This window comes from Capricornis sumatraensis, chromosome 16, assembly GCF_032405125.1.
Source record: "Capricornis sumatraensis isolate serow.1 chromosome 16, serow.2, whole genome shotgun sequence".
NCBI lineage: Eukaryota > Metazoa > Chordata > Mammalia > Artiodactyla > Bovidae > Capricornis > Capricornis sumatraensis.
In genome coordinates this window covers 3,573,727-3,600,615 of record NC_091084.1, presented here as the reverse complement: position 1 = coordinate 3,600,615, position 26,889 = coordinate 3,573,727, and the positions used below count along the sequence as shown (strand labels likewise).

General features: G+C 38.2%; 1 protein-coding gene across 2 annotated transcripts in view; it reads left to right on the top strand.

The window, feature by feature from the left end:
- The window catches only part of MRE11 (MRE11 homolog, double strand break repair nuclease), a 77,190-nt gene that overhangs the window by 16,933 nt on the left and 33,368 nt on the right, over positions 1-26,889 (top strand). For both annotated transcript variants that reach the window (XR_011146009.1, XM_068988649.1), the window contains exons 6-13: positions 1,534-1,675; positions 5,558-5,672; positions 10,595-10,780; positions 11,476-11,647; positions 14,251-14,331; positions 18,091-18,217; positions 21,160-21,260; positions 22,619-22,792. Coding sequence is in view for 1 of the 2 variants with exons in the window: in XM_068988649.1 (XP_068844750.1) it covers positions 1,534-1,675; positions 5,558-5,672; positions 10,595-10,780; positions 11,476-11,647; positions 14,251-14,331; positions 18,091-18,217; positions 21,160-21,260; positions 22,619-22,792 (1,098 nt within the window). In the remaining variant the exon portion in view is untranslated. The remainder of the gene's footprint in view (positions 1-1,533; positions 1,676-5,557; positions 5,673-10,594; positions 10,781-11,475; positions 11,648-14,250; positions 14,332-18,090; positions 18,218-21,159; positions 21,261-22,618; positions 22,793-26,889) is intronic.

Below are 26,889 nucleotides of genomic sequence, written 5' to 3'. Positions count from 1 at the left end.
TAGGCTTTTATACTGCTTTTTAGATACTTTAAAAAATCTGAGATAATAATTGATGTATGAGATATGCTTTTATTTCTTGAGTGCCAAAGTTAGCAATAAGTAACCAGTAGAAGGAATAACATTTAGGAATAAATAAATGTTGGGAATAACCTAACATTTGTATAATGCTTTACAGATTACCTGGTGCTTTTATCTCAAAAATCTCACTGTAGGAAATAATTGTTTCATGAACAGTTTTAAATCTAAATTAGATCATCTTATTTTGTTTGATAAGGAAGTACAGACCATCTTCAGCTTATGATGGTTCGACCTAACATTTTTCAACTTTACAGTGGTGCAAAACTGACGTGCGTTCAGTTGAAACTGAATTATGAGTTTTGATCTTTTTTGTGGCTAATGATTTGTGGGAAGATACTCTTCTTGTGATGCTGAGTAAAGACAGCAAGGCCCAGGAGAGTGAAAAAGTTGGCTTAAAGCTCAACATTCAGAAAACGAAGATCATGGCATCCAGTCCCGTCACTTCATGGGAAATAGATGGGGAAACAGTGGAAACAAGTGTCAGACTTTATTTTTTTGGCCTCCAAAAATCACTGCAGACGGTGACTGCAGCCATGAAATTAAAGGTGCTTACTCCTCGGAAGAAAAGTTAATGACCAACCTAGGTAGCATATTCAAAAGCAGAGACATTACTTTGCCAACTAAGGTCCGTCTAGTTAAGGCTATGGTTTTTCCTGTGGTCATGTATGGATGTGAGAGTTGGACTGTGAAGAAGGCTGAGCGCCAAAGAATTGATGCTTTTGAAGTGTGGTGTTGGAGAAGACTCTTGAGAGTCCCTTGGACTGCAAGGAGATCCAACCAGTCCATTCTGAAGGAGATCAGCCCTGGGATTTCTTTGGAAGGAATGATGCTAAAGCTGTAACTCCAGTACTTTGACCACCTCAAGCGAAGAGTTGACTCATTGGAACAGAGTCTGATGGTGGGAGGGATTGGGGGCAGGAGGAGAAGCGGGTGACAGTGGATGAGATGGCTGGATGGCATCACTGACTCGATGGACGTGAGTCTGAGTGAACTCCAGGAGTTGGTGATGGACAGGGAGGCCTGGCGTGCTGCGATTCATGAGGTCGCAAAGAGTTGGACACAACTGAGCGACTGAACTGAACCCAAAGTAATCTCAAAATATCATTTTATTTTTTCTGGTCATTAATGTATTATAAATCACTATTTAGCTAGTCTTGTTTTCCTCACATCTTGAGAGGTCTGCTTAATATAGCTGTTTTTTTTTTTTTTCAGTGGACAAGACATGATAAATTTTGATGAAATGTTAACTTTGCATTTAGCATGTGATTCTACTCACAGTGATAGAAAAAAGGATAGCACATACTTTACTATTGTAATCTTGTTTTGACAAGGCACTATCTTCATCTAGGTTTTTATAACTGCTATACAGAATATACTTTTAATAAGTAATAACATGATATGCAGAGTATTTATTTTTAGATATACAGTAATATTCTTTGAAAATATTTTGCATAGGCAGATGCACTCTGCGCCCTGGATATTTTAAGTTGTGCTGGATTTGTCAATCACTTTGGACGTTCATTGTCTGTGGAGAAGATAGACATTAGTCCAGTTTTGCTTCAGAAAGGAAGTACAAAAATTGCTCTATATGGCTTAGGTAAGATGGCTTTATATTACTATTTATGTTGATAAACATTTAATTGTTTAAGCAACTAGGAAATCAAATTCTGGAGTTCACTTTGTTGTTGTTTGGAAAGTAGTGAGGCAAATCTAATTATTCCTTATGGGTGACTTTAAAAAATGTTAACAACATTTTGATGGACATTTTTCATTCTTTTTCATTCTTTACCAATATGGTAAAGAATCTGCCTGCAGTGCAGGAGATCCAGATTCGATCCCTGAGTCAGGAAGATCCCCTGGAAAAGGGAATGGTTACCCACTCCAGTATTCTTGCCTGGAGAATTCCATGGACAGAGGAGCCAGGCAGGCTACGGTCCATCAAGTTTTCAAAAGTCAGACATGAAGGACCGACTGACATCTCATTTCAATAGTCCTTGAGATTTGTTTTTAATAGCAGTTTTGATGAAAAAATATTTTTCCCTTAGTAGCTATTGTTTATTTTTTCTTTCTTTTTTTTCTTTTAGACTCAGACAAGAATCCTGAACATCAGAACTGTAGAGTAATTTAGAAAAACTGCATTTTTATACACTGTCCAATACAGTAATCATGTGGATATCAGGAACTAGAAAAGTGGCTAGTCTAAATTGAGTCATGCTATAAGTATAAAATACATATTAGATTTTAAAGATAGAAAAAAAAATGTAAAATACCTTACTCAGATATTGGGTTAAATAAAATATATTAAAATTAATTTTACCAATTTCTTTTACTTATTTTAATGTGGCTACTAGAAAATTTAAAATTACATATTTGGCCTGTTTTGGTGGCTCACATGATATTTTTATTAGTGCTTGTTTAGAACTGTCATCTACAATGCTCTGAAAATTTCCTTTATCAACTTATGAAATTTATTTAGTTTCCAGTAGGTAAAAGCTTGTTTGCTAGGCTTTATTACATGTGAATGGAAGACTATTTTTGTTTGTTGTTCTTCAGTGGCTAAGTTGTGTCTGACTCTTGTGACCTCATTGAGTTCGTCCTTCACTATCTCCTAGAGTTTGCTCAGATTCATGTCCATTGAGTAGGTGATGTTTTCTAGCCATCTCATTCTCTGCTGCTCCTTTCTTTTGCCTTCAATGTTTCCCAGCATCAGGGTCTTTTCCAGTGAGTTGGTTCTGCATCAGGTGGCCAAAGTATTGGAGTTTCAGCTTCAGCATCAGTCCTTCCAGTTGATATTCAGGGTTAATTTCCTTTCAGATTGACTGGTTTGATCTCCTTACAGTTCAAGGGACTCTTCAAGAGTCTTCTCCAGCACCACAGTTTGAAACCATCAATTCTTTTGCACTCAGCCTTCTTCATGGTCCAACTCTTACATCCATACATGACTACTGGGAAAACCATTTTCAGCATGCATTCAGAGTGTATTTTTTGTGTCTTCATTTGGTTAAGTTCAGTTTGATATTTGTTATATGAATACAATAGTTTCATTGTTTTTGATGTGTATCATTTAGTTGCTAAATTGTGCCCGACTCTTTGCAACTCCATGAACTGTAGCCCACCAGGCTCTTGCATCCGTGGAATTCTCCGGGCAAGAACACTGGAGTGGGTTGCCATTTCCTAAGTATTATAAAATTTATACTTCATGTTAAACCAGTTTTAAAGTACCCCAGGGGAAATTGAGAAAAAACTCATGCTGTAACTAACCTCAACATGAGTGAAGTGAGTGAAAGTCACTCAGTCGTGTCTGACTCTCTGCGACCCTGTAGACTATACAGTCCATGGAATTCTCCAGGCCAGAACACTGGAGTGGGTAGCCTTTCCCTTCTCCAGGGGATCTTCCCAACCCAGGGATCGAACCCAGGTCTCCCGCATTGCAGGCGGATTCTTTACCAGCTGAGCTATCAGGGAAGCCCATAGTTTTCATTATTTTCTGAGTGATTTTAGTATAATAGAAGCCTTAGTACTCATTTCTCTTTGTATATGTTTTTAAACAATAATTAAGAATAATTATGTATATGTTTTTAAAGAATAATTAAGATGGATGGTCTATTTAAATACTTTCTGTAGGAAGTGTAGAGTCTTTGCCCAGGTTACATAATTTTGCCAGTAGAAAAGCATCATGGCAATCTCTATTTCAGAGATACAGAAGATGAGATCAAAATATTATGTCTGATTTTTGCAAGTGATAGAGCAGGAAGTAAAATACACTTAAAAAAAAAACACTCCTGATATTTTAATCACTGTAACATTAGGGATCATATCTGAAGAAAATGATTGATCCTTACACTTTCAAACCAAGGACAAACCCCATTATGCCTTAGTCACTGCCAGAAGCAATGAGTTGGTTCTGCATCAGGTGGCCAAAGTATTGGAGTTTCAGCTTCAATAGCTGAAACTATTTCAGCTCCGCAAGCTCTTATCTCATCCTGTTCTATTTTCCTTAACTGGACTCAGTGTCTACCCTCCAGCGGCTCCTCCCACCCCAGCTCTGTATATCCTGCTGTTGCTAAGTCGCTTTAGTTGTATCTGACTCTGGACGACCCCATAGACAGCAGCCCACCAGGCTTCTCCATCCACAGGACTCTCCAGGCACGAATACTGGAGTGGGGTGTCATATTCTAGAGCCCTTTTTAGTTAGCAGACTCCTCATATCATCAGTCCCTGAATGCTCCCTGTGCTGTGTCACTGTGAGTGACACTGGCCTACGAGGCTCCTGTGTCCTGTGCAGTTTTCTCCTGGCCTCTCACAGGCTCTAGGGTGGAAGGGCTGGAGGGCAAGTCCCTGCTCTCCTTGCTTCCTGCTGCCACCCCCGTCCTTCCTTTTCAGATATCCTTGAAGCTAACTGCCAACCAGTAAACTGCCCTTTCCATTACCTCAATTTTCTTACCTGCTTACCTTCCAGTTTTGTCAGTGTTCTCAGTATTTCTGCAGCTAAGTAGATCAACCTTCTAATGCCCTGGATTTTCACGTCTTGCCTTTTTTGTCCCAGTCATACGTTCCACCATCATTTCAATTGCTAGCACTAGGAGTTCTCTCTAGAAGCTAGACCTCTTCTAGCTCTTATACTTCTGCAGCATTGACTTTGCTTCCTTAATCACTCCATGAAGTGGTAACCTTGTCCTCCCACTGATAATTGCTTTCTTAGCATCCTGACTTGCCTTTTATAGCATTTAAAATTACAATTTGCATGTTTATTTTCATTGACCTATACTATACTAAGATTATCCTTTGGGGAGTTAGGAAGAGTTATTTAAAAATCATTAAATTATTTAAAAGCACACTGTTTTTATTTAAAAGCATAATATATATAAAACTATTATTTTTAAGTACATTTTAAAATCTCACCCCTTTTAATGTCATTTCCTGTGTTTTTTATAATGTATATGTTAGATCAAGAGTACACATAGAAAAAATAGAGTAGGAAACAATATTATTAAAAATTTTAATAAGACTATGAGCATAGAAAACAGATTTTTATTCTACATTTCTAGATTTTGAAGGTATGTATGCTTGACATGGAAAACATCGTTTGCAACTGACTGCTCAGCAGGTTTCCCTGGTGGCTCAGCAGTGAAGACTTCCCCTGCCAATACTGGACACTTGTAGGAGACTCGAGTTCAATCCCTGGGTCGGGAAGACCCCTTGGAGGAGGAAATGGCAACCCACTCCAGTACTTGCTTGGGAAATCTCACGAACAGAGGAGCCTGATGGGCTACAGTCCATGGGGTCACAAAGAGTCTGACACGACTGAGCGACTAAACAAAAACAACTGCTCAGCAGCTGTCAGGCATGAACTTGGAACGTTTTCATTTGGGAATAATAATATCAGATTTCAAATATCTGTCTGATAGGAAAATGAGATACTCAGAGAAGCACATAATTTAGAAGCAAAACTTTTAAAATAATGTAATGTCTATTTCAGGATCCATTCCAGATGAAAGGCTCTATCGAATGTTTGTCAACAAAAAAGTAACAATGTTGAGACCCAAAGAAGATGAGAACTCTTGGTTTAACTTATTTGTGATTCATCAGAACAGGTAAAAGTTTTGTCTCTGAAATTTCTTGAGTCAAATATTGAGGTTTCCCAAATCTCTGTTTCTAAGCTTACCTATATTTTAGTAAAGGGCTCCTTATTCCTTGAAATCTGTCAGTGCGGGATCAGGCAGACTTAGATAGGCATTGTGTGACTGCATCTTGAAATCATTTTCAATATATATTCATACTTATTAACACAAATGAGTCTTTCTAGCATATGGGTAAGAAATACCAAAAACCATAAAATGAATGCTCCTAAATTCAGAAGGAAGTGGAACATGAGCAGTACATTACCCCATGCCCTTTTCTGACCCTATATTTTTCTACGTACTTTATAGGGAAGCATTATCTTCACTTTTTATTTAATCTGTCCATAGCTTGCTTTATTGTTCAGTTATACACTTATTCATGAGTCATCTTTATTTGGTTTTGGTATAACTGGAACCATGCTTTATATTTTGCAATTGGCTTATTTTTGTTCAACAGTATGTTACTTCAAAATGAAAGTGTCAGTCAGTAGTCATGTCTGACTCTTGTGACCACATGGACTGTAACCCGCCAGGCTCCTCTGTCCATGGGATTCTCCAGGCAAGAATACTGGAACGGGTAGCCATTCCCTTCACCAGGGAATCTTCCCAACTCAGGGATCAAACCCAGGTCTCCTGCATTGCAGGTGGATTCTTTACCACTGACCCACCAGGGAAGCCCTATGTCACTATGATTCATTTTGCTGCTTAACAGCATAACTCTTTTTCACTGATGTATACATTTCAACTTTTTCGCCTGTTGATGAGTGTTTTGTTATTTCCAGATTTTTTTTTTTTTTGATCTTTTTGTTAGGAACATTCTTTTTTGTTTTTTGGTATATGTGCTGCTGAAGTGGGTACAGGAATATTCTTATACATTACTCCTGGTACATATATACAGGTGTTTTTCCAGAATATTAAATATAGGTAGATCAGCTTTTTTTTGTTGGTAGTTTTAAGAAATTTAATCTAGTGGCAGGGTATAAGGTTGATTGAAAGGAAATAGAGATTTGAAGAAACAAGATTTATTATGTGATAATTATAGTAAAAAAGTGTGAGATGGTAACAGTGGTGGCAGTGAAATGATATATAAGGAACAAAGTTGAAAAGTTATTGAAAAAGAATCTGAAGGGATTTGGGGCCTGATTATATAATTTCTTATTATTATTAAATAGTATTATTTATTGAAGAGATATTTATTGACTGTAGAATACTCTGGTACTTGTCCATCACCACAACTCAGTGAAAGAAAGGTTTTAGGCTGCAGTGTTATGTTGCCTTATGTATATTCTTGAATAAACATGGTGAGTTTCAAAGGAGAAACAGGACAGGGTTTTGATATGTTGGTTTCTATGTAACAGACAGGGAGTTTGTTCCTTCTCTTGCTGAAGGCTTCCCAGTTCTGCTACACTTTCTGCTTTCCCCAAGTAGGAATAAGTCAGAAGCCATTCCATACCAGAATGAGAGGTGGAGTGGCAGCATTGATAAAGGGGAATGGATAATATAATGTTGGTATGGCTGGTTGCTGTTAAGGGTGATGTTAATAATTTTGATCATTTGATTAAGGTGGTGTAGACCACATTTCTCCACTGGAAAGGTCACATCTTCTACTTTATAATAATAAATATATTGGGAAAAATACATTGAGACTATGTGAATATCCTGTTTCTCCTTAGATTTTGACCCACAGCCTTTAGCATCCACTGGTGCATCTTGATGGGGAAACAGTGGCTGACTTTATTTTTCTGGGCTCCAAAATCACTGCAGATGGTGATTGTAGCCATGAAATTAAAAGACGCTTACTCCTTGGAAGGAAAGTTTTCACCAACCTAGATAACATATTCAAAAGCAAAGACATTACTTTGCCAACAAAGGTCCGTCTAGTCAAGGCTGTGGTTTTTCCAGTGGTCATGTTTGGATGTGAGAATTGGACTGTGAAGAAAGCTGAGTGCCAAAGAATTAATGCTTTTGAACTGTGATGTTGGAGAAGACTCTTGAGAGTCCCTTGGACTGCAAGGAGTTCCAACCAGTCCATCCTAAAGGAGATCAATCCTGGGTATTCATTGGAAGGACTGATGTTGAAGCTGAAACTCCAATACTTTGGCCACCTGATATGAAAAGCTGACTCATTGGAAAAGACCCTGATGCTGGGAAAGATTGAGGGCAAGAGGAGAAGGGGACGATAGAGGATGAGATGGTTGGATGGCATCACCGACTCAATGGACATGGGTTTGGGTGGACTCTGGGAGTTGGTGATGGACAGGGAGGCCTGGTGTGCTGTGGTTCATGGGGTTGCAAAGAGTCGGACACAACTGAGTGACTGAACTGAACTGAAGGTACATCTTGTTTCCAGCAATTAATGCTGTGGTGGTGTTTGTAACTTTTTAAATTTCCCTTATTCTTTCTATAATTATTGACTGAAAGTCTTCTGTTAGGAAAATTTGTTATTCTCATTTATTTACTTATTCATTCCATTCATTTATTTATGTTACTTTAGACTCAAATATTTATTTTATTCTTTGAGGTACAGTCCAGTATTAGCAGTTTTTGTTGTTGCTTACTTTGTCTCAACTCTGACCATTGAGAGCATTTTTATATCGGCTTCTGTGCTCTTTCAGCAAGCCCTCTTCCTTTTTGTTTTTTGAACTATGTCATTAACCTTCCAGTCCTACAAGATGCTCCAGGCTCCTCTTGTATTTTTCTCCCAAGCCCAAGAATCAACAACTTCGCCAAGGAGCCCTAATTGCTTTCATCGGAGAGTGGTATTTAGAAACCCAGATATGGCCACTAAGTGTGCTTAGTGCTACTGCCGGTCTCCATAGCCCTCATGACTAGAGTTAAGGGAATATGTGTATATTTACTAATTCATGTATACATATTTGTATGTGTGTATGTGTTTGAGCAAACTCCCGGATATGGTGAAGGACAGGGAAGCCTGGCGTGCTGCAGTCCATGGGGTCGCAAAGAGTCAGACATAACTGAGCAACTGAACAAATATGTGTGTTAAAAAATAAAAAACCCTAGTGCAAGTTCATATTGATTTGAATCCAGCTCTACAGGGTTCATTTTTGTCTTCTCCCTTATCTGAGGCTTCTTTCTCTAACAGAAACCTGGATTGTATCATCTTTATGTTTACTTGCTTTTTAAATCTTAATTCACATATAAAGTAATTTTAAAATTGAGAAAATTTGCCAGCCAGGATTCAGTGTTTGTATATTATTTTAGTCCATAGCCTTAAACTATATCTAGTAAAAAACACCACTTTCTAAAGTTACTTAGGTCAGTTCCTTTTCCCCTATCCCTTCATTGTCATTATAATAGGTTTTTATTGTAATGCTGTTAGGGTCATTTTTCACCTTCAACATTCTTAAATTCTTTTTGTTTTCAGGGTAAGTATGTTTTCAGGGCCTTGTAAATAAAAACAAACTGATTTTCTCATACAGAGCAAGAATTTTTGAGCCTTTTACATTTTACTTTATTTCCTATTTGTTTCTATATGTTGATCAATTTTCTTTTTCTTACAGCGAAAGAAGGTAAACCCTAAACAGATTTTGTCATGCAAAACATTTCCACAAGGATGTTCTAATAGGCTTCTGTGTCATAAGTCAGAGTCAACCCACCAGCATAATTCTCCCTTTTCCTGTGCTCCAGGAAGGCATACATACATCATGTTTATTTGAGTTATTCTGCTCTCTTCAGTCATTGTGATAGCATTATACATTTTTTTTACATAAAAGTGTTTTTTTACATAAACATTCCTAGATACATGAGCTTTTTTGATTTCACTTCCTGCTCTTCTGTGCATTCATTCTCCTCAGCTACACTGGTCCCCTTGCTGCTCTTGAACTCACTGGAAACATTCCCATGTCAGTGCCGTTGCCATCAATTTCCTCGCTCTGCCTAGGTCTCGGGCATTCCTGGTCCCTCATCTCCATGCTCTGCTACTTGTCTCCTGTCAGAGAGGCTTTTCTGGACCACCCTGTGTATAGTAGCCTCCCTTTTACATGTAACTCTTCCCTTTATTTTTCTATATAGCCCCTATCACTATCTGACAAAACTTTATATAAAAAACATAGATATATATATGTGTATGTGTATGCATATACATGAGCATATTGTGTTATTGCTAGTTTCCCCCATTTGAGCAAGGACTTTGTTCATGTCTTCAGGATCTAGAAGAGACCTGGGAAACCTGACACATACAGACACTCAGTAAATGTTTGTTGAGTGAATGAATGTCGGCTTGCCTCAGTTGAATGCTGGTTGAAGTCGTTGAACACTTGTACTTAAATTCTCAGTGATATAAATCAATATTGTGGAAAATTTTTTTCTTATTTTACTCTCTTTGGGTTTTCAGATATCTTTTAATAATAGCTAAACTAGGTATAAAATAAGGGTTTGGAAATCACATTCATACAGTATTTTATTTAATATTGAAAACTCTTATCTCTTATATAAGACTGACATTCTCATTGTTTTAATCAGTAAAAGAAACATGTTAAAAGTGAGGGGACATTTAAGCTTAGGTTAAATTCACTGTCATCTTCTGTGTTTTGTTTGGTGTACACTCAGACCAGTTTATAGGTTTTTACTCTTTCTAGAGCTCATGCTTTTCTGGCTTTCCCACAGGGAGAGTTATTCCTCTTTACCTTTTGTGACCTGCCTCTGTGTAGAATTGACTGCTTTCTCTTTTGAGGCTTTTACTTGTCTGTGTCCTGCAAGCTTGTAAACCCTTTGAGATTAGGAATTAGATATTATCTTTGTATCCCCAACCCCTCAAATACTTTCTGGCTTACAGAAGGGATAGTAAATCTTTAGTGACTGGAGAAAGACTTATTATGAAGTTGTTTTATATCTGTGGACATTTATAATACTTAGTTTTAAAAATCTTGGCATAGGAGTAAACATGGAAGTACCAACTTCATTCCAGAGCAGTTTTTGGATGACTTCATCGATCTTGTTATCTGGGGCCATGAACATGAGTGTAAAATAGCTCCAACCAAAAATGAACAGCAGCTCTTCTACGTGTCACAGCCTGGAAGTTCAGTGGTCACGTCTCTTTCCCCAGGAGAAGCTGTAAAGAAGTAAGTAATGATTATATTTTCCAAATCAGTTCTTAAAAATATTTTCTATAATAATCTGATCATCTCATAGGCCAAAAGTACTGATGGTGCTGTTACTTATATGATAAATTTATTTATAAAGACTGATTATTCCATATACTATTACTATTTTCCTAGATTTTAAGCTGTTTTCAGCAGGAGTGAAATACCCCAGTGGTATTAATGATTTTGCTGTTCATTAGGCCAATTCAAGGCTAACATTTTTTATTAATTAAATTTTAAGTTAGAATGCTATAGGAAAGTTGATGGATGAGTAGATTTTATTCTGGGGAAGAAGAATGTTTACATTTTTTCCTGTGATATAACATTAAGATCAAATTACTAAAAGTCTTCCTTGGTGGTCCAGTGGTTAAAAATCTGCCTTGCAATGTGCAAGATACAGGTTCGATCCGTGATCAGGGAACTAAGATCCCACATGCCACGAAGCAACTAAGCCCAGGCACCACAACTACTAAGCGTTGCATGCCACAACTAGAAAGTCCACAGCCAAATAAATAAATAAATATTAAAAAAAAAAATCAAATTACTAAACATTGTTTAAGGAGGGGAGGTTTTAAGGATTTTGTAGACATTAACAAATATGATTGTTTTGATGTGCACATCTTCATGAGGAAATTTACAATGTGATTAGGTTTTCATTTCCCTCCTCATTTCAGACACATTGGTTTGCTGCGTATTAAAGGAAGGAAGATGAATATGCAGAAAATTCCTCTCCGAACAGTGAGGCAGTTTTTCATGGATGATGTTGTTCTGGCTGATCATCCAGACATTTTTAACCCAGATAATCCTAAAGTAACGCAAGTCATACAGAACTTCTGCTTGGAGAAGGTAATTCTTCTAGATAAAGATCAATGAAATCTATTTTAGTTGAGAGATTATTTACATTGAATTAAATACTTCAGTAGACTAGAGGGAAGACATTACATTTGCTACATTCTCATGAAACCTTTAAGGAACCACTGTTCAGTAAATGAGTTTAGGTGTATTGAAGGTTTTTTTTTAAGTCTTTGAGATGGAAGAATGCTACATATAGAAGAAACTTTAAGCCCCCCTCCCAGATCCTTTCCTCCTCAGAGATGCATGTATAATTGCTTTTCTTTTTTTATCCTGATTTGATAATTTGTTCATTTTATTAATGAAAGCAGTAACTTTGATTGGGGAATCGCAGGATACTATGGTAGATGAGGAGAACCTTAGCCTAGTAATCTCCCTCACACATCCTCTCACCCTGAAATCTACCTCCAGATAAAATCTTGAAATGTGTCTGGTAGGGCTTCCCTGGTCGCTCAGCTGGTAAAAGATTATCCTGCAATGCAGGAGATCCTGGTTCAGTCCTGGGTTGGAAAGATCCCCTGGAGTATTCTTGGGTTTCCTTGGTGGCTTAGGTGGTAAAGAGTCTGCTTACAGTGCAGCAGACCTCGGTTTGATCCCTGGGTTGGGAAGATCCCCTGGGGGTGGGCATGGCAACCCACTCCAGTATTCTTGCCTGAAGAATGCCATGGACTGAGGAATCTGGTGGGCTACAGTCCCTGGGGTCGCAATGAGTCAGACATGATTGAGTGATTAAACACAGCACAGGGACCACGTCACTTCAGTGTAAGTCCCATACCTCCTCCCATACAGATCACCATCCCTAAACCTCTGCAGAATTTCCTGAGCCACTTTGAAGTTGGATGAATGCATTTGATAATATGGAACTTGACGTCTTAATACAGTAAGTCTACACATGAACGTTCAAGTTGCAAACTTTGAAATATGCGGCCATGCGTTTGCATGTCCCGTCACTTAAATTAGTTCACATGTCTGCTGTACATTGTCACATGCATGCATCCTCTGCAATGGCTGTACTCTGGTGTACTGCACTGTACAGAGGGCTTCCCTGATGGCTCAGCAATAAAGCGTCTGCCTGCAGTGCAGGAGACATGGCTTTGATCACTGGGTTGGGAAGGTCCCCTGGAGAAGGAACTGGCAAGCCACTCCAGTATTCTTGCCTGGAGACTCCCAGGCAAGAGGAGCATGGTGGGTTATAGTCCATGGGGTCGCAAGAGGCCGACACGACTTAGCGACTAAATCACCACAACCACTGTATAGAGTATGGTAATACAGTATCTTTATTTCAAGCTGAAGAATGTCTGGAAGGAAGAGTAAAAGCAGCAGTGATGTAGCTGGTATTGTTGTACTTTTCAAAGTGCCACATTTAAGATTAAAAATGTTTTCTTTATTTTTTGTGTTTGTTTTTATGTATTTTTGTATGAAAAGTATTATAAACCTATTTGTGCATGTGTGCCAAGTTGCTTCAGTTGTGTCTGACTCTTTGCAACCCTTTGGACTGTAACCTGCCAAGCTCCTCTGTCCATGGGATTCTCTAGGCAAGAATACTGGAGTGGGTTGCCATGTGCTCCTCCAGGGAATCTTCCTGACCCAGGGATCAAACTTGCATCTCTATGTCTCCTGCATTGGCAGACGAGTTCTTTACCACTAGCACCAGCTGGGAAACCTATTACAGTATAGGATTATGTAGCCGATTGTGTTAGTTGAGTACCTAGGATAACTGTTGGACTTAACGAACAAATTAGACTTACAGATTTGCTGTTGGAACAGAAGTCGTTCATATGTAACATTAATTGCTAACACTTACTTAGTTCTTACTCTGCGTATGCTCTTCTGCTTTTTATGATAATGATAATTGTCACTGCTGTTCATTGCTTGTATATTCCGGACGCTGTTGACAGCGTTTTGCATTTAATCCACTTAGCAATGCTATAGGACGGTAGAGTCTACCATCCACATTTTATAGAAAGAGGAGCTGAACCTTAAAGTGAGGCAAATGTGATAACCACTAAACTGCAGAAACGCCCACTGGAGCTGAACCTTAAAGTAACTCACCCAATGTCACAACTTTACTAGCTTCATGTAACTCATATAACTGAAAGGTTTAAGTTTGCTGGTTTCAAGATGACCAGATTCAGAAACTCAAATTAAGATAGCAGGCCCTTCTGTCTCTGTTTCCATGTTTAGTCCTGTGCCACCCAGTCCTGTGGTTTTTATCTTAAGCTTCACTATAAGGAAGTCTGTCATGCGGTGGCCCACAGACTTACATTGCCTTTACAGCTGAATCATTTTTTTCCCAGTGGTTCCAGATAAACCCCTTAAACATTGAGTTTCCCTGGACTGAGGTCATGTACTTGTCCCTGAACCTGATCTCTCAGGCGAGGGAGATGGAGCATGAGTGAGTGGATTGTCCCTGCCTACTCAGGGAGCGCAGGATCTCTCAGCCTTGGCACAGCTGACAGTTTAGACTGGGAAATGCTTTGTTGTGCGAGCTTGTTCTGTGCACAGTGGGATTTTTACAAGTCCTCTCTGACCTCTACCACCAGATGCCAGCCAGAGGTACCTCTTCCCCCTAGTCATGACAATATCTTTATTTTGAGGTTGAAGAAATGCTTGAAAATGCAGAACGGGAACGTCTGGGAAATTCTCGACAGCCAGAGAAGCCTCTTATACGACTGCGAGTAAGTCCTATTTAGATGAATTTAGCTTTATTGATTTTCAAAGGAGAGTTTTGTACAGTTTACATGAATTTCTTTTTTTTTTTGTAAAGTAGCAAAGAGAGTACGTATAGTAAAAAGAGCTGTCATCATTGGTGAAGAAAATAATAAAGCAGCCAGTATTTGATTTAATTGTAGTTTCATTCCTTTCTATAAACTTTCTATTTTATATTGAGGTATAGCTGATTAAAAATGTTGTGACAGTTTCAAGTGAACAGTGAAGGGACTCAGCCATACATATATGTGTTCTCCCCGATATCCCCCTCCCATCCAGGCTGTCACATAACATTGGTAAAGTTCCATGTACTCTGTATATAGTAGGTCCTTGTTGGCTGTCCATTTTAGTTCATTTTGATAGGTTTGACATTTTTGTTTTCTTGCTTCCCTCATTTCTAAATAGTGTTGTATTGACTAGGTTGGCCGAGCTCTCGGACTTCATTGCCTGCGGCTCCCCACTCTCCCCTCCTTCCAGGCACTCAGACTTCTTGCAGTGCCTCGGGCATATTAGACCTGCTCACTTCCTCCAGGTCTGTTCATGTCACCCAAGTAGTCACCTCAGTGGACCCCAGCCTGATTAAGATTGTAACCCCCAGGCCCTCTCTCCAGCACTGCTAATTTCACTTACCCTTCTCTACGTCTTCTTTTTTTCCCCACAACACATCCACCTGAACTACGACATCCAATTTATTTGTTTATTTATTTTGGTTATTATTTATCCTCAGCTACCAAACTATCTGCTCTATGGAAGCATGGAACTTTGTGCATCTTGTTAACTAATGTAGCCAAAGATCCCAGAACAGTCCCTGGCAATTGCACGTGGTTGATAAATAGGTGGCAAGAACTGACATTTCAGAGTTAGAAAATTCTAAGAAATCAAAGTGTTTCCTGTGACTCTAAACCTGCTTATCTTTTGCATCATGATATTCACAAATAACAACAGACTTCTTTTTTTTTCCCGCCTCTGTGCCTTTCTCTTCTAGTTCCTCCCTTTTCTGATTTTCTTCCCCCCAAAATAATACATTGTCTATATTGCTCATATAACAGTCTCTTCCTCAGTCCACTATAATCAAGGCTGTGACACCACCATCTCAGGTGGAAAATGCAACCTTCAATTGTCAAATCCAGTAGATTTTTTTTTATCTTAGTTAGTGAGTCACTCTTCAGCATTCTCTTCTACAAGTTTTCTTTGTCCCTTCCTATATTTTACTTAGTTCTGTGTCCAGTCTAGGCATATGATCACCTGAATGATGGTTCCCAAATTTTGACCTACCCCTGAGACCTCCTTGTTGGAGTACAAGAGTCCTTCTAAAGCCTTGTGCCCAAGGGATATGGCCCTCAAACTGCAGCAGCACTGGCATCACATTCTTAAAAATACAGAATCTCAGGCTCCATATTAAACCCACTGAATTGCATTTTAACAGGATCCCCCAAAGATTTATATGCACATGACAATTTGAGAAGCCCTGGGCCATACAGGATGAAGGTAAAGAGGACAGTCTAGAGTCAGACTGGTTTGATTCCGGCTCTGTCAGTAGCTATGTGACCTTGAGCCACTGGGTCTCTTGTCCCTGGGTATGTGCTTCCTAGGTCTGAGTGAATTCTCTCCATCTCGTTGTCATTGCTGTAGCTGAGCCTGGATGCTCTCTTAGCTGGCCTGGAGCTGCAGCTTCCTACCTGACTCTGCTCCAGTTTCCTCCTGGCCTCTCCAGACTAATGCCAACACTGTCTTTCTAAAATATGATATTGCATGGTTTTCCTGCTGAAAACGACTTAATGACATCCTAACTCTAACAAGAACGAGCCTAAACTCTCATGTGGCGTTCCAGACTTGACATGATCTGGTCTAAACCCACCTCATTGCTTCTACCTTGTTTCCTGGCAGCACCTCCTGGACTCCAGTTTCTGACTGAAAGTTGCTGTTTCCTAGGCCTGCTGCTGCTGCTAAGTCTCTTCAGTCTAGTGGAGTTTATTTCACTCTTTAGCATATTTGCTCACGCTGATCCTGCTGCATGGGATGTACTTCTCTTCTTCGGAAGTAATCCCCTTTAATACTCACTTAAGCTTCCCTCTTCAATAGAAACTTTTCTTGACATCCCTTCAGAATCGCTACTTCTTCGTGTCCTCAATCTCCTCTGTACATATTTCTTACAGCACTATTCAGATTCTGCTTGCAGCTACTTCTTTACATGGTTTGTCTTCCTAGCCAGCTTCTTAGTTTCTTTCCAACCAGGATGCTGTTTTATTTATGTTATATCTGGCCCTTGGTAGAGTACTTAGACATTGTGGACACTTCAGTGAATAATTTTGTAACGTTTAGAAAAAGAAAATTACAAATAAAACTAGCCTGGAGTTCAGTTGTTAAAAATATGTTTTGGGGAGACTCCCTAGCTTGAGCATTTGGCATTTTCTGGTTTAGAACATGGCAGCTGTAGAGATGGTTTATCTGGGTAATAGAAACTTAGCTGCTTTAAGAGAACCACATAGATCTCTCTATCAAGGAAGAAGCACCATGTTTCTCATCTATGTCTGCCTGATACTGTTAAAACTAATCAGACTTAAATTGAAAATTGGTGTTCCTTTCCCAAACACATTACTAACTCATTAATGATAAAAAGAAGAAATATCTTCCTGTAGGTAGTATTCCAAAATGTATTGGCTAGATGACCCTCACTGATTCACTAATTCAGTGAACAGATGTTTATTGAGTTACTGAGTGCCTTCTTTTCGTATATGAGAATGAGGGGTGGACAGTGATGATAAAATAGACAAGGCTTTCAGGAGATGGAGGTGTGAGAAGAGATACAGTAAACAAATAGCAAATATGTGTCAGAATCTTAGCTAGTGCTAAGTGTGACAGAGAGTATAATTGGGGTGGAGGTTAGGCGTAGTCTGGAGAGGCTGGTAATGCGGTACAGTGCTGGTTCTCAGAGCATCCTTTGAGAACAGCTGGTTTAGGAAAATGATTATATCTGTTAGGAAGAGATGTGGTGTTTTTCTTTGTAAGGGGCTTGGTGCCATAAGAGACGTCTTTAAAAAAAGCCTGCCTTGAGAACCATTATTCTAAATAGAAATCGTGAGCCCTCTTGTACCTGCAGTTTCATATCTGCAGATATGGAGGGCTGATTGAATTGTACCATTTTATACAAGGGACTTCAGCATCTGCAGACTTTGGTGTTCCCAGCCAGGGGTCCTGGAATCAATCCCCCTGAAATACCAAGAGATGACTGTCCCATGTTTTGAAGGTGATCATTTCTCAAAGCTCACAGACTTGCATCTTTTCCTCCATGGATTTTCCCAATGTTTATTTTTGTCTGATGTGAAAGCTTATCCTTACGTGATAAACCAATTAATAAATACATCTAGTGCCAGCATTCTATTTGGATATCTGTTTTAAACGTTTAAGAAAACTTGTTTAGAAATTTCACATCCTTTACAGATGATATTCCTGGTTCCTAGACTGTTAGTTTTTACCATGGGGAGATACAGTGATTCTGACATTGTGGGAATTCTTGCTGTACCTTGATTCCATCAAACAATGTCTTGAAGAAGCATAAACCTTTGAATCTTTATTTTTTCATAGAATAAATTGTGTAACATCATGATGATCTTTAAAATGAATTGTAGAACATTAACATACAGTACTAACTTAAAAGTCTTATCCATAAATACTGAAATTGGTGCTCTGTTGTTTGCTAGCCTTTGTAACTTGTTCTTTATTTCCAGGTGGACTATAGTGGAGGCTTTGAACCGTTCAGTGTTCTTCGCTTTAGCCAGAAATTTGTGGATCGGGTAGCTAATCCAAAAGATGTTATCCATTTTTTCAGGCACAGAGAACAAAAGGAAAACACAGGTAAGCTGGTTATCTTTTTTTTTTTTTAAGATATTTTTAGCACCTTTCTTTTTAAGGTATATTTTTGGCTATACAAGGTCTTTGTTTCTTTGCAGGTTTTTCCTCTAGTTTTGGCGAGCGGGGGCAACTCTGTAGTTGGGGTATGGGAACTTCTCATTGCTGTGGCTTCTCTGTTGCAGAGCTCAGGGCTCTAGGGAACTTGCATTTCAGTAGTTTTGGCAAATAGGCTCAGTAGTTGCAGTTCCCGGGCTCTAGAACACAGGCTCAATTGTTGTGGTGCACGAGCTTAGTTACTCTAAGGCATGTGGGATCTTCCCGGATCAGAGATCAAACCCATGTCTTCTGCATTGGCAGGCAGGTTCTTTACCACTGAGCCACCTGTGGTAAATTTGATCCCAGGTCAGGAAGATTTCCCTGGAGAAGGAAATGGTAACCCAATACAGTATTCTTGCCTGGAAAATCCCAAGGACAGAGGAGCGTGGCAGAGGAATCCATGGGCTCACAAAGAGTCAGACACAACTTAGTGACTAAACACACACGCATGCAGGCAAAAATTAGCAATCGCTTGTAAACCTGCGGTTATCAGTGAAGAAATGATGGCTTTCATAGTTTTTTTTTTTAAACATGCTGCTGATTAATAACACATTATAGATTTAGTGTTTACATATATATTATTACTATATATTCTAAATGTTTAGAGAATATACTCTTAAATTTTACAGCTAAATATTTCAACTTCACAGCATATGTGATTTAAGATTCTAGTCCTAAGAGATGTCCCAGAATATTAAAAAGATATATACTTAAGGGCTAATTAAGTTTTGTGAAAACTAATTGCCTTTATTTTAGCATTTATCAAAAACAGGTCACCTGACTGAAATAGTGCTTCTTCATAATAAATATTGATCCTTTTTAAATACAGTGGCTCTTCTCCTTAGAACTATTGAGTCAGAATTAATATGTCCCTTGTTTACATGTACACCGCATTGGTTTTTATTAACCCTGATTTAATGAGCTTCATTTTCATAGTTAAATTGTGATCAAAATGGTGTGTACTGTTAATTCAGCCTGAAATAGTCATTTGGATATTTAAATAGAGCTCACAGAATACTGTTTTAGGGGAAAACAATCCATATCAGAGAATGGTTTTTATGCTGTTAACTTTAGCTAGTTATTGATGATGATTTACTCTAGTCATTCATTCTTATCAATTCCTTGGAGTTTTATTGGTATAGCATTTGTGAAAATATGGAGTTTAGAACTGGTTCCTTATTTATTTGTGTTTCATCCATAGTCAGTTTTGTTCTGATGATCCCTTTTTTGCTTAAACATTAATTGCCGAATGGAAACAATGACCCTTTCGTGTATCGTATTGAAAGCATGAAATTGTTTGTTGTTTTGGCCAGCTCTGCTACTTCAACTACATGTGTGAAATCATGCAAATCGCTTAATCTCTCTGATGTTTAGTTTTCTTGTCATCAAAATTAGGATAATAGCTATACCTGCTTCATAGTACTGTTGTGAGGATTGGAAGATATACTGTATGTAAATGGTCTTAACATAGTGTCTGGCATAGTAAAATGTAGTAATCATATTTATGAAGTAATATTGATTCTCCCATCTTGAAATTCAAAAAGGATTTCTATTTACTTGTCCTCACTGCTTTGCAAGAGGCATGCTGAACTTTGTGCCTCTTTATCCTGTAAGCCATGGCATAAACTTTTCCCTCTGCCTAAGATATTTTTTTCTCTTTTTTTGCTTATTGAGTCTTACTCATTCTGCGAGTCTTGAGTCAAATGATAATAGCGTTTGCTATCTGCACATTATTTTCAGTCTTCTTGGGGAAGAAATAGTTCATTTCTTCTTGTTGTGTCATATTTTTTTTTCTCAGCTCTGTTGTAGCACTTACCACCTTTCATTGTAATCATTAGCTATTATGGGTTGTCTCCTATCTTGTTGTTATTGTATTTTCCATACCATGTTGCACACCTGCTGGACAGTTAATATTCATTCTCCCTGACAGAAGTTATGAACAGAGCACATTACTAGACCTTATGCTTTTTGACTTCTTACCCAGTACTCTTTTTATTCTGTACCTACTGTTTTTTGAGACAACCATCCTGCATAAGAATGCAGTAAATCTGCTTTACTATACATGCTTCCCATTTGTCTCTCAGAATATTAAACAGATATGTACTTATGAGCTCAGATTTAATTAATAATTTTTGCTGTTTCATCAAGGATATTATTTAGTGAAACTGGCTATTTGCTTTGTCTTGTTTTGAACTGTGAATACGAGGTGATGATTATTAGTAGAGTTCAGAACCACTGCCTTCACTCATCCTAAGGCACTGGCAATTTTACCCAGGGCTGCTTTTGTATCATCAGTATAAGTGGCAATACTGTGGAAAACGTAAATAATGTCTTCGTGTTACTATTGAGCCCCCTGAAGCAGTATGGGGGACTCCCAGAGATCTGTGGACCACTCTTGAGGATGGAGCCAAGAGACATGATACTTGGAGATCAGGAAAAGAAGTAGAGACTTGGGGGGAAAGACTCTTGAAACTAGCAAAAATGCCATATTTTTGTCTCAAAATCTACTACGTTGAGCAAGCTGACAGTTGATAAAGTTTGGGCATACCTCCTCTACTGACAGGAATGTGCGTTGAATTTGGGTACTTTAACATTAAGGTGTCTGTGTGCCCTTAGTTGTGTCTATGGACTGTAGTCTGCCATGGATTACAGTCTATCCGTGGGATTTTTCCAGGCAAGAATAGGGAGTGGGTTGCCATTTCCTTCTCCAGGGGATCTTCCTGACCCAGGGATTGGACCCACGTCTCCTGAAATGGCAGGTGGATTCCTTACCACTGAGCCACCAGGAAGGCCTCAACATTAAAATAGAAACTGTTATTTTTTCTCCTCATGGATGTGTTTTTTTCTAGGAGAAGAGATCAACTTTGGCAAATTCATCTCAAAACCCTCAGAAGGAACAACACTAAGGGTTGAAGACCTTGTAAAACAGTATTTTCAAACTGCAGAGAAGGTAATTTCTTAATTACAGTTCTCCATTTGAATTAGTGGTGATCTTATAATAACAGATTTCAATTTAGGATATGTATAATTGACAGTTTAAACAAACTGAATCCTCAGAATGTTTTCATGAAGTAAGTAGGGTGATAATCAGTTACACTCATTTATAGTTATTATATATCAAGAAAAATAACTGCTTAATTAATGTTAGATATTAACACCGCAATTATTGTGTATTATTGTTGTTATCCTTTCTTTTTACCTCTGCTACATAAGTTTGAATCCGGGATTTAATTTTCTTGCATCAGGATGTAATTTCAGAATTGCTTTATTATATAGCCACAGGATGGTGATGCTACTATTATTATCATAAGTATATGCCATTTTGAGATCCTCTGGTTATGTTATCTTCCTGTTGCTGCCGAAATAAATTTAGTGGTTTAAAACAATGTAAACTTAGTGGTTTAAAACAATGTAAATTTATTATTTTAACAATCTTGTAGGTCAGAAATTCACTCTTCTCCGTGGACTAAAATTGAGGTATTAGCAGGGCTGTGTTCCTTTTTGGAAGCTGTAGAGTAGAATTCATTTTCTCAGCTTCTCCAGCTTCTAACTGTTCCTGCCTTACCTGGCTCAAGGCCCCTTCTTCCATCTTCAAAGCAAACAACGATGTTTCTGCCTTGCTGTCTTTCCCCAGATACATCTCTCTGACTCCCTTCTGTGTCCCACTTCTGCTATGAAGGATGCTTGTGATTATACTGAGCCCACCCAGATAGTCCCTGCTCGTCTCTGTTTTGTATCCAGCTGATAGCAATCTTAATTCTGGTTGTAACCTTAATTCTCCTTTGCTATGTAACATATTCATGGGTCCCAGAGGTTAGGATGTGGACATCTTTAGGGGGGCCACTATTCTGCCCTGGAGAAGGAAATGGCAGCCCACTCCAGTATTCTTTCCTGGGAAATCCCATGGACAGAGGAGTCTGATGGGCTACAGTCCATGAGGTCACAAAGAGTCAGACACAACTGAATGACTAAACAGCAAACAGTTCTGCCTTCCACGCTGGTCAACCTAATCTGATCATCAATCAGCTCCCATTTCTGCACTCCGTCCCACTCAGGCCTCTCTGTTTTCATAAGCCCTGAACTCTACTCCTGTTTCTTGTTTATACTTTGCTGTTGTTGGCCCGTAATATTTCTAAGCTTAATTACTGTCCTTTGTATTCTTTCGCTTTGCTTCATTTTTCCTCCAGTAACTAGATAACTTTTTTGTCTTTTTCCTTGATTCTGTATTTTTCCTTACTCATATAGAATTGTTTTGTAGGGAAAATACTGTTTTCTGCATCAGAAAATACTATTTTCTGTCTCTTACAGAACGTACAGCTCTCACTTCTAACAGAAAGGGGAATGGGTGAAGCAGTACAAGAATTTGTGGACAAGGAAGAAAAAGATGCCATAGAGGAATTAGTGAAATATCAGTTGGAAAAAACACAGCGATTTCTTAAAGAACGTCATATTGATGCACTAGAAGATAAAATCGATGAAGAGGTGAATAATGTTGGGTGAAAAATCTAATATTTAGATAGTCTTTCCTTAAGAGTTGCTCTGCATTTCTTTCTGGGAAATCACTACTTCTGTGATTTGTTCAGTTTCCTCATCTATAAAATTGAGATCACAAAGTGAGGATTAAATTATAAAATGTCTAATAAGTGTCTAGAATACAGTCTCAAAAATGATTGATACCTAGTGAATGTTAAGTGCTTTAAAATGAACCTCATAGGGCAAAAATGTCTACTTCAATTTTTTAGTAAGTTTTGATTGAGATTTTGAATTTCACTTAGAAAATGCAGTTCCTGTAAGCATAAAAGCAGAGGAAAAACTCTTTAGATTTGACTACATGAAAATTTTGAATGTTTGCATGTCAGATTGTCAAAAAAACAAAATTTTTTGACATAGTACTGACATGGAAAACATACTTGTATGTGGGCAGAATAAGAGGTTAATATTCTTAATATAATGTTAAAAGGCTCTTATGAATCTTAAGAAGATTACTAAACATTTCAATAAAATAATGAACAGAGGACCTGAATAGGTGGTTCACAGAAGAAATACAAATGGCTAATAAGCATATGAAAATGGTATTTAACCTATGATAATCAGAGAAACTCAAATTAATTTTTTATTTGTCAAAGTAGCAATGATTTGTTAAAGATATTTAGTACCCTGCTGGTAGAGTATTGAGTTTGAACAGCTGTACTATAAAGCATTTTGGCAGTGTATGTCAAGAGGCTTAAGATTTGCCCTTTAATTCAGCCCTAGGAAATTTCCTTAAGACAGTAATGAGACAGAGATTTGAATGAGATGTAATTTATCTCAGTGTTACCTGCAGGGGAGAAATCAGAAATATTTTAGTAAAATAAATGTTGGCACATAGATACTATAGAATACTATGTGTATGTGCTAAGTTACTTCAGTTGTGTTAGATTCTTTGCAAACCTGTGGACTAGGACTCTCCAGGCTCCTCTGTCCATGGGATACTCCAGGCAAGAATAGTGGAGTGGGTGTTACCATGCTCACCTCCAGGGGATCTTCCCTATCCAGGAATTGAGCCCATGTCTCTTGAGTCTCCTGCATTGGCAGGTGGGTTCTTTACCACTGGTGCCACCTGGGAAGGCCATAGAATACTATGCAGCTATTAAAAATTATATTTTAAGAACATGGAAAAGTATTTTCAGTGTTAAGTGGGAAAAGAATTCCAAAGAAGTAAGATTATACACAGTGTGATCCCAATTATTTTTATTTTCTATGTGAGTATATCTATGTGTGTATGTGAAAAAGTGGAAGAAAATATTCCAGATGTTATCAGTGGTTATTTCAAGTAGTAGGATTATAAGGGATCATTTCCTGTGTTTTCCAAATTCCCTCTAAGCAGAAGAACAAAGTATTATTTTTAAAACTCATTCCACTTGACTTGTATTTTTGTGCTTTTAATTATTTAACATAATTCTTTTAAAGCTTAATGATGTCAGCTAGTATACAACCAGTAATATTAAATGTCAGGTACTTTTACAGGGAAGGCAGATAATTCACACTTTAAAACCCCTTACTCTGATTCTGGATGTGTTAGGTTTATAAATTTTTAGCATGGGTAGATTTCTCAGTTAAGTGTCATAAATATAATATGACCATCCCCCACTAAATGTAAAATGCAAAGGTATGAAACTCCCAGGAGATAATGTAAGAGAACCTAGATGACCTTGTGTATGGTAATGACTTCTGGATTTAGCAGCAAAAGCATGATTCATTAAAGAAGTAATTGAAAATCTAGACTGCATTAGAATTTAAAACTTTTCCTCTACAAAAGACTGAAAAGAATGAGAAGACAAGCCACAGACTGGGAGAAAATAGTTGCAAAAGAAACATCTGATGAGGGATTATTATCTAAAATATTCAAAAATCTCTTAAAATTCAACAATAAGAAAATATTAAAAATCCAATTAAAAAATGGACCAGAGACCTAGACAGACCAAGATAGACCATTGGCAAGTGAGCGTATGAAAAGATGCTCCACATCTCATGTCATTAGGGAAATGAAGCTACTACACACTTATCCGAATGGCCTAACTCCTGAACACCAACAGCACCAAATGCTGGTGAGGACATAGGACAACAGGAACTCTTACGTTGCTAGTGGGAATGCAGAATGATATACTCACTTTGGAAGACAGTCGGGCAGTTTCTTATAAAAGTAAACACACTCTTCCCGTGCTCTTCAGCAGTCATGCTCCTTGGTATTTATTTACCCAACAGAGGTGAAGACTTATGTCCAAACAAAACCCTACACATGGTATTTATAGCAGTTTTATTCATAACTGCCAAAATTTGGAAGCAACCAAGATATACTTCAGTAGGGAAATGAATAAGTGAACTGTGAAACATCTAGACAAGGAAATGTTATTCTGTATTAAAATGAAATGACCTATCAAGCATTTAAAAGACATGGAGGAACCTTAAATGAATATTACCAAGTGAATGAAGCCAGTCTGAAAAAGTAACTTGATGTACTGAACATGACTTCTTTCTGTGTAACATTCTGGAAAAGGTAAAACTATGGACTTGGTAAAAAGATGTGGTTGGGTGGGGGTGGGGTAAGAGTATGAATAGATTCACAGAGGTTTTTTAGAACAGAGAAACTACGCTGTATCATACTAAAGTGGTGGATTATACATGGATACATATACATTTGTCCAGCCTCATAGAATGCACAGCACCAAGAGTGAGCCTTTAAATTCTGGAGTTTGGGTGATACAGAGTATGGAGTGTGGAGTGTCAGCTGAACAGTTCTGGTGGGGGGTGTTGATATTAATAGAGGAGGCTGTGCATGTGTGGGATAGGGTGTATGGGAAATCTAGGTAACTTCCTTTTAATTTTGTTATGAACCCAAGCTACTCTAAAAAAAAATAAATAAATGAAACAAGTCCCCCTCCTCATACTCTACCCTCTAAAAGGACCATCTACACCTGGAGTGACATCATGACTTTTGACAGAGAGAGAGAGTGTGTGTGTGTGTGTGTCTGTGTGTGTATAGCATGGGGGCTAAGCGTATGGACTGCACACTGGATGACCTTACTTGCTATGGAACTGTCAGTGGGCTATTTTAATATCTCTGCCTCATCTATGAAATAGGGATAATAGAACTACCATCAAAGTTGTGAGGATTAAAGGAATACATGTAAGTCCTCAGTATACTGGCACATAATGCCTGCTCTGTATTTTTCCCTTGATTCTCATTTCTCATCTGTGAATGATTCAGTGCTTTTGGTATATCATATGCTACCTGGAATACTATTACATGCTATGGCATCTTTTAAAAAGCAATTATTTTCCTATATTTTCCCCCTTTTACTGAATCATAACATACATGCTGCTATTTAACAAAACTCTGGTGCCTAGATCTTATTTCCCTTTAGCTCTTACTCTGCTTCTTTGTTCATTTTTCACAGCAGAATTTTTTTCTATATTTGCTGCTCAGAATCTTTGCCTTCATTTTTCTCTTAAACGTATTCATTCTGGGGTTTTGACCCCATCTTTCTAGTGAATTTACTCTGGTCAAAGTACCAGTGACCTCCAGTGCTAAATTCACTGTCCATTCTCCATCTTAAATCTCACTTGACCACTTCTTAATGCCTTTTTTCCATTGGCTTTTAGGTCTCCACACTCTTCTGGTTGTCTTCCCATCTCATTATCTGTGTCTTCTCAGTCTCAATCTCTATTGATTCCTCTCACCTCTCTAACCCGCCTACGTTGGAGTCTCCAGAATTCAGTCCTTTGACCCCTTCTTTATCTACACATTCCTTTTGTATTCTCATCCAAGTCCCTGGCTTTAAATACCAGCATCAGTTTGGTGATGACTTTTCAAAAGACTAGTACAGAACTCTTCTGTCAGCTCAAGTCTTCTGTAGTCAAGAGCCTGCTGAATGTTCCCACTCAGGTGTTCAGGAGACCTTCTCAGCTTCCAGCATTCCCAATCTGAGACACTGATCCTTAGCCCCTAGTCTACCTGTAAGGTTCTAGTGGAAGCACCATTCTTTCATTTGCTCAGGCGATCAACCTTGAAGTCATCCTTGATTCCTCTCTTCCTGTCA